The 12,870-nt window shown below is 41.5% G+C and overlaps 1 protein-coding gene across 1 annotated transcript; it reads left to right on the forward strand.

Moving 5' to 3' along the window:
- The first annotated feature begins 2,882 nt into the window (after window positions 1-2,882).
- Window positions 2,883-12,655, forward strand: LOC125531178 (E3 UFM1-protein ligase-like protein). The gene is made up of 20 exons (XM_087545689.1): window positions 2,883-3,229; window positions 3,921-4,232; window positions 4,326-4,592; window positions 4,668-4,715; window positions 5,053-5,118; window positions 5,204-5,307; window positions 6,064-6,157; window positions 6,232-6,288; window positions 6,401-6,839; window positions 6,930-7,084; window positions 7,255-7,320; window positions 7,428-7,496; window positions 7,779-7,868; window positions 7,986-8,051; window positions 9,242-9,288; window positions 9,358-9,421; window positions 10,019-10,096; window positions 10,192-10,254; window positions 11,712-11,804; window positions 12,257-12,655. Exons 1-20 carry the CDS (start codon window positions 3,056-3,058, stop codon window positions 12,359-12,361), a joined length of 2,457 nt encoding a protein of 818 aa, XP_087401815.1. The 5' UTR covers window positions 2,883-3,055; the 3' UTR covers window positions 12,362-12,655.
- Window positions 12,656-12,870: the final 215 nt, after the last annotated feature.

The raw sequence follows: 12,870 nt of genomic DNA on the forward strand, positions 1-12,870 counted from the left end.
GGCGTGATGGTTCCCTTTCCCCGTCATTATGTGGATACTATGATCATGTAAACATTTCGGCTACTTGCCCCGCACTGCAAGTGCATACATGTGTAACGGATCGAGCTTAAGGCTCTCCATTGATTTCATCGTGGATGCCCGAGTAATAAAGCAATAACATTAACATGGATGGTTTGTGTTCGATAATTTTTTTGATGCATCCTTTTTTACTACCCAACACATACATTTCTATATAGAGATGCTCGGTGTTGGTGTCTAATGTTTAGAGTAGCGTGCTCAGGATGGAGGGGTGATGTTTCGAGGTTCCATAACGGCGATATGCATGGAGCAGCAAGGGTGCATCACCACTCACTAGAGAGGCCGACCGATTGTGGTGCAACAACTTGGAGCTTTTTTAGGGATAAAAAGCCGCTTTATTAAGTATCAAATGACATAGAAATACAAATAAAGCCTGGGGTTCCCGTGAGCCGAAGATGGCGTCAGCACTCCGCGGGCTAAAGAAGTAACAACTTGCAGTTGGGAGAGGCGTGGTACCATGCAGCTCGGTTTTTTTATGGCCTCCTAGATTTAGATGGGGTACGGTGGTGTACGGGTGCCCGGTTGTGCTCATCTTGCGAGTCTTGCTTGGTGGAGTCCGTGAAAGCCTTGGTCAGGTTTGCCTGGCTCCAACCATGTCCATGGTGAAGACTGGGAGGCTGCAAGCATTTCCATGGCCGCGGTATTCCTCCTTGGAGACGGTATTGAGATCCCTTTCTCCTTCCCTAGTTCCCCGGTAAAAACCTTGGACACTAGGTGATGACGGCGCATGTCTTGTGCTTTGGTGTGGTTAGCTGATAGGCAGCGAGAGGGAGCCAGGGGCGGCCTTGAAAGTGTTGTCATGCTGAGTTTCAGGGCATGTCACAAGGAATGTGCAGCTAGCCATTGTTCAAACTGATTTCTCTGCCTTAGTTTCCCTGTGGCATGATAGTAGGGATATTCGGCTAGAAGGGATCCACATTCTGAATGAACTAAAGGTTTCGAGCCGATCTTTTTAGTGTTTCAAGCTTCTTAAATTTTAACTTTCCTATTGCGATGTAAATTCTGCTACACACATGCATGTATGGCAAAGAATTTCTTATTAGCAAATGTTTGTTCTATGGTGTAACTCCTGAATTCCTGATTTGCGTTATTGAATCAAAGTTTAATACCGACATTCAGTAAGTGTGGACCTTTTGTTACTTCAACTGCTCTATGAGCATTGGCACATGGTCCCTCCGTCCAGAAATACTTATAGGAGAAATATTATTTTAGTTCTAAATACATCAATTTTTTTGGAGAAATTGATGTATATAGACATATTTTGATTATTAATTTTTATCCATTTCTCTAACAAGTATTTTGGGACGGAGGGCCATTTGTCATGACTTCATTTTTCCGGAGATCGTGCAACCAACTTCTACTAATAAATACAGAGGTATATTTTGATTCGTAAGATGGAAAGAGTAGCCCTAGATTGTTCATAGAAATGATATTACATTATACACTAGAGACCGTGCTAATATCTAAATCATACTCATGAGATGATATGTGCAGCATAAAAGGAAGTTGCTTTAGAAATTATTAATTGGAAAAGGACAGTTGAATTCATTAAAAACCGTCCTATTTTACAAGGCAAGATTTGTTTGTTCTAAGTCAAACTTCTGTAAATTTGATCGAATTTTTGGAGGAAAAATATCTACATGATATCCTCATTGGCTGATTTAATCTAGCCCATAAGTTCCACGGTTGTGGTACCTCTGATATTTGTTCTACGACAAATATTATGTAAGTATTTTCTCAGAGATCGTGCAATCAACTTCTACTAATAAATACAGATGTATATTTTGATTCGTAAGATGGAAATAGTAGCCCTAGATTGTTCATAGAAATGATATTGCATTATACACTAGAGGCCGTGCCAATATCTAAATCATACTCATGAGATGATATGTGCAGCATAAAAGGAAGTTGCTTCACAAATTATTAACTGGAAAAGGACAGTTGAATTCATTAAAAACCGTCCTATTTTACAAGGCAAGGTTTGTTTGTTCTAAGTCAAACTTCTGTAAATTTGATCGAATTTATGGAGGAAAATATAAACATGATATCCTCGCTGGCCGATTTAATCTAAGCCCATAAATTCCACGGTTGTGGTACCTCTGGTATCTGTTCCGCGACAAGTATTATGTAAGTATTTTCTCGATTGAGCTTCCCTATCAATTTTTCAAATGACCCTTGGTTCACTTGAGATCTCATACATGCCATGGCTACTCGTTGGCAATCCGAGCTAATTGGTGTTTATATACTGATCCATACTCATGGCATGTAGATGAAACCAAACAAGAGGCGCAAAACTATATTCTCTCTGTTACAACATTTATCTTGTTAATGCCAATATGTTAGTTAGTTTATGCGATTTTAATTTGCATTTCATCACTTTGTAAGAATTTACAAAAACTCCTATAGTTTTTTTTGAAAAACGGACAGGCGTGACAACACACACCATCATGGTGCAGTATATCATAAACCATGCCAATATCCAAGTCACACTCTTGAAATGATATGTGGAGCATGGAAGGAGAGTTGCTTCAAAAATCATTAACTGGAACAGAGCAATTGAATACATTAAAAACGTCCTATTTTATCTTACCAAAGTAATTATCTTGTATGCCCAATTTTACCGATCAATTAATGGACGCTAAAATTAGAAACATCATCTTCTTTCTCTCAAGGTGTTAGGTGCAAAAAGCAGAAAAACAAGTGAGGGTAAAATGGTCGCAGTTCTACGCTTTCATACCGCGAACACGTACTGCTTCTCCGTAACCGCCTTCATTTTGAGAAGACGCTACCCAAGCCATCGCGAGGCCCCGCTTGTCACTCAGTAGCCAGAGGCCCCTTCGTTGTCCCCCTCCGGCAAGTCGAATCGCGTGACCCCCAACTCCGTCGACGGCTCGATCGATCTCGGCAAACCGCCCCCCTCCCCGTCTCCGGCGACACAGCAGCGGATCGCGCCGGCAGCGAAGGCGCGGGGGGAGCGATGGACGCGGAGCTCCTGGAGCTGCAGCGGCAGCTGGAGGCGGCGCAGAGCGCGCGGTCGAGCGTGCGGCTGTCGGAGCGCAACGTGGTGGAGCTCGTGCAGAAGCTGCAGGAGCGCGGCCTCATCGACTTCGAGCTCCTCCACACCGTCTCCGGCAAGGAGTACATCACATCCGTAAGCCCCGTCTCCCCCCCTCCCCGTACACACACGCATCCCATTCTCTCTAGTACTAGTCCCCAGTCCCCTCTCGGTCTGTCGGGAACCAGATTCGTTTCTGTGCGGGGGGAGGGGTTGAACTAGACTCACTCCAGTGTGATGGAGCGTGGAGAACTTACCCTGGATTTGATTATCGGCGTTGAAATTACGGGTGCTATCAAAATCTAAACCCTGGAATTCTAGTGCAGAGAGGTGAATTTCATCTTCGTGTATGTAGTAGGTTATCACTTCTGAAGGATGGTTTAAATTTAGAGTATTGATGACAAATTGATATACTGTCACAGCAGCTAGTGGTATTTCTGTGAAGTAAATTAGTGATGGGTTTAGATTCAGTAGTACATCTGTTTCCAGTCCCTTTTGCAATCTTGTAGAGTTGCTCAAGTGTTCAGCAAAGGAAATTGTTCTGTTCTTCCTGGCAATTTGCCATAGATACAGCCAGACAGATGAGAGATTTTGATTTAATTGCGTGTTTGAATAGCTCGGGCTTAATAAAGTTCTGGAGGAGCTTTGTCTAGAAATTCCTCTGGTATATTGCTATAAATTGCTGTGATAATGTCTGTCTGCCTTAGTTGTGTTTAACACACTTGCGCAACCAAGAATGGGCAGATTTTAGCTGATCCTTCATCCATGGCGATCTGTGGTGTGGCAGGACCATTTGAAGCATGAGATTAAGGTGGAGATCAAGAAGCGAGGGCGTGCATCACTAGTCGATTTATCAGATACCCTGGGGGTGGATCTTTACCATATTGAGAGGCAGGCACAAAAGGTCGTCACGGAGGATCCGGCCCTGATGTTGATCAACGCGGAGATCATGTCACAGTCTTACTGGGACACTGTGACAGAAGAGATAAATGAGAAGTTGCAAGAGCGCAGCCAGATTGCCTTGGCTGAGATTGCTGCACAGTTACACATTGGCTCAGAGCTGGTCCTCAATATTCTCGAGCCTCGGCTTGGAACTATTGTAAGCCTGCTGTGCTATCTCATGTTTTGAATGGTCTTTTCCTTTGCTGCTTTCGTTCAACCAAAAAGGTACTATTTCTATAAATCCTTCCAGGTGCATGGAAGGCTAGAAGGTGGCCAGCTATACACTCCAGCATACGTCTCCCGAATTACTGCCATGGTCCGTGGTGCGACAAGGGGTTTAACAGTTCCGACAAACTTGCCATCTGTCTGGAACTCCTTGCAGCAACAGCTCCAAGAAATGCACGGTGCTAATGGAGTTTCAGTGGAAGGTTCATTCTTCCAGTCCATTTTTGTTGCCTTGCTAAAAGAAGGTGCTGTACTTGGGTCTGTCCGTGCCGGAGTACATTGGACACCAGCTGTAAGTTCTGCTTTTCAATTCATATATCTAATTCGTAAACTATGTTTTAATGTTGTGCTTTTCTTTCTTTGCTAGGTATTTGCTCATGCTCAAAAGGAAAGCGTTGATGCATTTTTTTCACAGGTTGAGGCATCTCTAGCTTACACTTTAATTCCTATTATTTAACATGTTATTACAACTAAATAATTTCGAGCTGGTAGCATGAGTAGGCTTCACAGAAACACGTGTATTAATCTAGACAAGATCTCAACTGCTTCATGTGCACACCTTTGTATGACTACTGATCTAGTTCTTCCACATAATCCCACACAGTTTTACTCCCATATAAAATCATACGAAAATCTCTTGGTCTGATATTTAGCAATCGGCATTGATAAGCAATTGTGTTCGGATCACATACTTTGCATTATTGTTATGCCTTATATCCTTCCATTTGTTTGACTTTTCATTTTCTGTACAGAACTCTTATATTGGGTACGAAGTACTTCAGAAACTCGCAATTCCCCAGCCTAAACAGTACTTAGAGGTACACTTGAAGCTGTCAATATTCCTTCACTGTTCAAAATGCAACACCTGTTTGTTTGTATTGACTATCTTATTATCTTCTACAGGCCAGATATCCAGATGGCATTGCACTGGAGGCTGTTTTTGTACATCCTTCTGTTGTCGATATGCTAGATGCTGCTGTGGGTGACGCAATCGAGAATGGACAATGGTATTGTTAAATGTCATGTCTGGTTTCAAGGTTTCGTTGCTATTTGTCACCGTTATATGCTATGATGTCCTAAGTTGGCATGCATTCTGAAAAATGAGCCTTCCAGTTCTGTTTGATAGTCCCTGTACGCATGGTGTGGAACAAATAAAACTGGTTTGTCATGTGGGGAATTCCCTACCAGTGTCAACATGGGACCGGGGCCTCTGTAGCTGGTTTACAAGCCAACGGCGGTGCATCTAAGCAGGCAGCATCCTATTCCATGCCCGTTAAGTTAGGACTTTAGGTTAGAGATAAAGTTAGGGGAAAAGACTAGGTTGGTTGGATCCCACTTTGAGCTGTAACTCATCCGTTTGAAGGATGGAATTATCAATAAGGCGCAAACAAGTCAACATTTTCTATTGCTTCCCCTGCACTCCCTTTTCTCCACGCCATTACAGCACCAGGATAACAAGGTTCAGGGCCTAGACCACCCATCACACACACTGCATCCTGTTATGGCATGTGACAGGTGTATGACTTATGAGTTATGACCTACATCAGAGTAGAGCAAAGGGAGTAAACTGACCAAGCGATAGCAAGATATATGAATTGATTAATTAGTTACATCAGTTCATTGAAGTAGTTGAGACTTCACAGGGTGTCTCAACATTTTGTGCAGCTTTGCGCCTTTCCTATTGACTGTTAGTAATCCCTTTTTCTGCCAAGCTAAGCACCTCTCAAGTTTTCATTGCTACAAGATACCCTTTATTTTTTCAGGATTGATTCTCTTTCGATCCTTCCATCATATATCAGTGGCCCTGATGCAACCAAGATATTGTCTCTTTGTCCATCTTTTCAGAAGGCAGCCAAGGTTGGCATATTTAAAGTAATAGAAATTTGTGTACTTTTCATAAATGGCCACATTAAAAAAATCTTTCTTTGCAGTCTTCAAAAGCAGTGCTATTTGGAGAATCATGTGTCTTCAGCAATGTGTTCATTAAGGTGAATTGTTAGAATCTGCTTGTTGAACCTGTGTTAATCTGCAGTTATGTATGCACTATCCCATTATACCTCTCAAACGAGTGCAATTTGTCTGTTCTTCGGTCCATTTCAGGGTATTTTTGATCAACTTGAGAAAGAGATCGACTCCTTTGGTATTAAACATAGTGCTGGTCAAGGAACGCCCGTGAATATGAATTCAAGTAGCGAGCATAGGGCAGGATCTGTCCAGTACTCAGACACAAAAGACTTTGGTGATAACGACGCCAGCAGTACAGGTGCTTCATCAGACAGAGGACCAAAGAAGAAACGTGGAAAAGCTACGGGGTCTGTCAAAGGCGGAGCAGTTGAGAAGGATGATGATGAAGAAATCATCCCTGTAAAGGGCAAGAAAGCTCATAGGAAAAACAAGGACACTGGTTCTTCAGGTGATGCGAAGCGCGGTGGTAAAAAGGCACCAGAGAAACCAAAAGAGGAGAACACAAATATCTTCCCCGATGAGTTGATAGAGCAAAAGGTTTTGGCTGTTGCTCCAGAGTTAGAAGAGTTGGGAGGTCAGGAAACTAGATAAGATTAACCTTGTTGTTTCTATTCAGTTGAAATTGTGCTTCTACAAATTTCCTAACTTTTGAAACCAACATTAGGCTCAGACGACTTAAATGGCCCAATTAAATTATTGTCCTCTCACCTGAGGCCAATGCTTATTGATGCATGGAAGAAGAAAAGGAACACCATGCTGTCAGAAAACGCTGAAAGGAGGCGAAGTGTACTTGATAATCTGCAAAAGCAGCTAGATGAGGTAATCTGCTTTTGCATCCCATTTTCTTTGTGCTTCCTTTCTGTACTATAGTTTCTGGATAGCCTTGAAATTGTTCGACATTGCTACTGTATTTTAAATTGCTTTCCTGCATTTCTCTTCTGGTGCTAGATCATCTAACTTTTTTCAATATTATTCTTTGCCATCGTCAGGCTGTCCTTGATATGCAACTCTATGAAAAAGCTCTAGATGTGTTTGAGGATGATCCTGCTACCTCTGTAAGCTACTATAGCCTATGTGCATTGTTCTCACAAGATCGCTTGCTACTCAATACATTAGCAGCCTTTACTTACCGTCCTTTCTTTACCTGTTTTCTTGTTTGCAGGGCATATTACACAAGCATCTGCTAAGAACTATGGGTACTCCAATAGTCGACAAGATTTTATCTAGTCTGGTAACTTCTATAAGCTCACACAGTATGGTTGCCTGCAATATTATATTTCATAAATAATTTCCGTGATGTATCCATTTTGGCTTTAATTTTACAGTTGCAACAGAACCCTTAAAATAACATGCGTCCCTGATTGTGTTACTTCCCTACTAGCGACCTTTCTTGCGTGATGAACTAAGAAACTGGGACTAGCTTATAGCTCCTATTTCAAATCTGAATCGTTTAAAAGGTTTTGTAACCTACTTCTCTGACTAGTACATGTACTTTACACTGAACAACCAATAGGATAGGGACAACAAATTGAAGAATGGAATGGAGTATGAAGACAGTGAAGAACAGCATGCTCAGCTGAGCACTACTGACCGCACTTTTCTGGTACAATTCACTTGTTTCATTTTTCCATATATTATTTAATGTTTTCCTGTGTCAATCCTGAATGAAGATATCATTTGGTTTAACCTCATGGGTTTGCTTTCTATTAAAAAACATCAGGCAAAGGATCTTCCTGGGCAATTGTCATCGAAGGCTCAAGCTTTAGTTGAAGCACTGGAGGGAAAGGTTTGTCTGTAACCAAGAAATACTGTTTGATGAATTGATTGAAGACTTGAACTCCTTTATTCTGTATTTTTCTTGTTCTAAATCTAGTATGCATAGCAGCTTAAATTCTGATAATATGCTAGCACATGCAGTTAACAATCTAACATACCACAAAACTATGTCTGGGTCTCTTGGGTAGAGCAGACGTTTAGATGCTTAACATGATAAAATACTCAACAATTTTGAGGCAATGAATCTTTATATAGATGAAGTTCTTCCATGAAGCTTCCTGCATTATATTAATTACCAGCTTGCCAGGATGCTATGTTATAAATACCCAACATTCACAATTTCTTCTATGCTGTCTATATCCTTTAAAAATCCTTTCCTTCTGTAAGGCCTCCTTTGGTTTGTAGGAATGTCATAGGATTTCTATAGGATAGGATTTGCATAGGAAAATTTCCTTTGAGACCCTTTGGTTTGTAGGAATGGATTCCTATTCCTATATAGGATAGGAATCAATCCTTCACATTTTGGAGGAAAAAAAACATTAGCTAAGACTCAATGGAAAAATTCCTATCCTATGCATCAAATGACATCTCTTTCTCTATAGGAATTGAGATGCATGTCATCTCACTTCCTATGATTTTCCTATTCCTACAACATTTCTATCCTATGAACCAAAGGAAGCCTAAATTAACCACGAAATCCTATTAATGCTAATTTTCTGTGTGTTCTAGAACACCAATTGTTTGATTCTGTAATACTCCCTCTGTAAACTAATATAAGAGCGTTTAGATCACTACTTTAGTATTCTAAACGCTCTTATATTAGTTTACGGAGGGAGTAACTAATAAAGTAAATATGCAGCATATATCCTGAAAAAATGTTGACACGAGAAGATAAGTGATATATTGTGTAGTCAATTCTTTTTTCAGAATGTGTACATAATTCATACTAGGGCTGACACACTAGTTCAGATATAAGATTGCATGTCAGAAGCATCTTCCTCACCAATCTGTTATTCTTTGCTAGTTGATAAAAAAATCTGTATGTTCCTAAGCATATGACTGGTGAGTTCTTTGTTGTCTAAACGCATACACTAAATAACAAATGAATAAGTGACTATTGCTATGTCTTTGAGATCCACAACTTCAAATATAACTGGACTTTGTAGCTCTTTCTAACCTTTTCCTCAAAATCCACAACAGCGGTTTGACTCATTTATGGACGCCTTAAGAGATACAGCAGAGGAAAGGTAACATTTTATGTTTGTACTTGCTTTCCACATTGGCTGGATTATCGAAGTGCTTACTCTCTTTTTCAGTGGCTTGTTATTTAAGAAGCTTGATAAAAGACTTGAGCGATCAATGCTGCATTCCTACCGCAAGGTATGTTCTTGCTATCTTCTATCTTGATGGCAGCACCACAGCGTCTGGAAAACCAGCGAGAACCGACTTTCTCGAACTGGGCTTAACAGGTTTTTAGTTGTCGCTGGTTTAGGCCCTAAACGTTCCCCTTTGATCCCCAGTTCAGCTGGAATGAGTGTATTACCAATTCATCACTTATTTGATATGCCCCATAACACTAATTGTTTCTTGTGTGTTCGAATTCTAAACTTAGCAAACCGCCCAAATAACCTGAACCATTCTGGTAGCACTTCTCAAAACCCTGTGTCTCACAGGATGATCTCTGTTTCCAAGAAAATATGGTATTTTCCATGGTTAAAAAAAGTTGTTTCTTGTGTTTTTAAACATCAAAATAGTGCAAGTACGGAATAGCAGAACGCAAGTCAAAATCACCATGATAATATAAATTTACCAAGATTGTTAGACTAGTAGGCGCTCTTATAGATTCGTAGGGTCTGAAGACGTTAATGTTCAATATGGCATAATGTGCTGAATAAATAATTCATACATGCTAAGTTTCTTTATGGCTGAATTCTAGTGCTAATTATCTGACGCCTTAATTTCGTGTATGAATTGAAGGATTTGATAGCACAAGTTTCTTCAGAGACTGATCCAGTTTCCTTCCTCCCAAAAGTCGTTGCTCTACTTTTTCTCCAGGTTTGCTTGATTGTATCTTTCCTGAAATAAAACTCTTCTTTTCGCTCTGTATTTATAGGCTGACCGGAGAAACATCCTGTTTGAATATTTTGTAGGCACACAACAAGGGTCTTCAGGCACCTGGAAGAGCTGTTGGTGCTGTCATCACATTACTGAAGGTAATTGTTGATTTGCATTCTCTTTGAGATACACTTAGTATAGTTCAAGTAGAATATGTTAACTTATAGCAACAGGATCCTGATCACAGAATCTTTGATACTATTTGTCTGATATACTGGTTTGTAATTGTGTCATTAAGCTGTCAGAAGAATCACCTGTCCACCTTTTTCTTATCCTGTCCTTTATTACAATAAACCCCTTGATTTTGCAATCCCCCCGGAACAACGGCTATTGAATCTGTTTGTATTGTGTGTCCTTGGCTTAGCTTTGTTTTACTTGGACAAGTGAAACCAGTAATTAGTATAGAGGGGTTTGCTTCCTTGCATCACAAGACTCCTAACGTAGGCAGAGGGAGTCCTCGGTTGTCACTGTTGGACGTATTTCTGCTCATATTGCACAAAGGGAAAAGTATATTTTTCGTCTCAACTTTTTCAAAAGTATAGAAATGGTCCCTCAACTCTAAAACCAGCAAATCTTAGTCCCTCAACTTTCAAAACCGGATAAGCTTACTCCCTCGTGCTGCTTTGGGTGGTTTCCTGTCGTCGTGGAGTGATTTTTGACTCAAGCTGACAAGTATGGGCCCGCACCTACCCATTTTTGTCCACTTTAATTCTTGCTCTCTGTCTCCCTCACATGTGGGCCCTACATGTAAGAGCATCTTCAACCTCTGAACGACCGAGAGGAATCAGTGATAAATTTACGTGCATATGTGAGCTAGCAGTCTGCTTTGCTTTTGCTGCGTATATGCATCGACCTGCAACGTATCTACTATGAACGGACCACATCAAGCCAGCGCTGCAAGTCCACTCTCGCCGGAAAGTCGCGTTGCCGCCATCCAGCAGGCTGGCACCTGGACAGTTTCACCATCGGCAAAGTCAGGCAGGCATATGTCGCAGCTGGCACGGACGGAAGCGCGGTGCTGCTGCTCTGCTTGTGCACCCACGAGGCGGCGGGGAGTGCGATGAAACTAAGCTTTGCTGGTTTTGAAGTTGTGGGACTATTTCTATACCTTTGAAAAGAGTCGAGGGACGAAAGATAACTTTTCCCTTGCACAAATGAACTCATACCAAGAGTAAGTACAAATATCAGGGACCCCCCCCCCCCCCCCCCCCCCGCTGGTGTTAATTTTATCTCATTTCTTTTGCATGTTTGATCTTTTCATAACCTGTTCAAACAGCATAGCAGATATTATAATTCCTGCATATCGCTCCACGGCCCCGCCAGTATTTCCAGATATTATAATTAGCCATCAAAATCCTGCCGGCTTTTCGATCGATGATTGGCAGTCCTCTGCATTCTGGCCATAGTTTCTTAGCCTCTTGGGTTTTAGTTTTATAGCAGTCTTACAGAATTAGGATGCTTTGGCCTGCCTGTGATGATTTCACACATTCAGATAATACTGTCAACTTTAGCAAAATCCATGCCCGGGTGATCATACATATCCTCTATTTTTCAGGACAAGCTACCAGCTTCAACCTTCAAGGTTTTAACTGAATATCACGCCACTACCGTGAAAGTTCTCGCACTACAAGCTGCTGCCACGGGTGATGTAAGTCCACTCCAACCATTTTGAATATATCTCTGCTCACTGTTGTGTGCATTATAAAAGGATTAGTTGGTTATCTTTCCATAACTTTTTGACTTTGCTACAAATCTGACGTCAGATTCTTAGGCATGGCAAATTGAACGTTTTCATGGCAAGTTATGTGTGCCAAGGATGGCAAATCCGCCTCAGTTTATTTGTTTTCCCAGGAAATTGACGTGCTTGTAAACTAAATTTGCCATCATCACGCCAACATGAATTGCCATGAAAAACGCTTGATTTGTCATGCCTAGTGTTTCCGTAATTTTATCCTGTTTCTGCACTGAACTCTATACATGTACTCTTAATTTATATTCTGTGCTTTCCCCATCTACCCGACACCCTCTGATATACATCAAGTAATATGCTCTGTGCTCATCATTTGCGCAATCATGCGTCATCTCGTCTTTGCCCTGCAGGAAGACGATTGTGCATCGGACCGAATGCTGGAGAAGAAGGAAGACCTAGAAGAGAGGCTGATGCCAGAACTCAAATCCCTGGCCCTCGGCACGAGCAAAGAGTGAGCAGCAAACATTGTGTGCGTGCATGGTACGCCATGCCCTATTGTAAATACACAGACCTCTCTATCTATCATCAGCTAGGGATGCAAGCAGCCACCCTGCGATACTTGGTCTACTTAGCGCACTCATCAAGTGAATCTAGCGTAGTATGTGGGTTGCATGTTTGCACCGTGAGCTCATTTGTTGCCCTCTGGCTTCGCAATTTCTGAAGGAAAGGGATCCATGTGTAATACACCGTGTACATTCTAGGGGGTCATGTGACAGCAGAATCAACTTAATTTTTGACGAGCAACCAAATACCGACTGACAGCATGTATGAGGTATAAACACCTTGAAACTCTGGTAGTAGTCTTTTCCGAACAATGACTGCAAGCAAACATTTTTCTAGAACCTTTTATCTCGTGATCAACTAGAAACACATTCTTCTCTTCCAAGTGCCAAACGAAACATCCGAGTACGAGTAGGCTGCAAACGCCTGTCAAGACAAGCTTCCATTCGAACGCACGTGGCGT

The sequence above is a fragment of the Triticum urartu genome, chromosome 1A, assembly GCF_056163025.1.
Source record: "Triticum urartu cultivar PI428250 chromosome 1A, HENAU_Tu73, whole genome shotgun sequence".
Taxonomy (NCBI): Eukaryota; Viridiplantae; Streptophyta; class Magnoliopsida; order Poales; family Poaceae; genus Triticum; species Triticum urartu.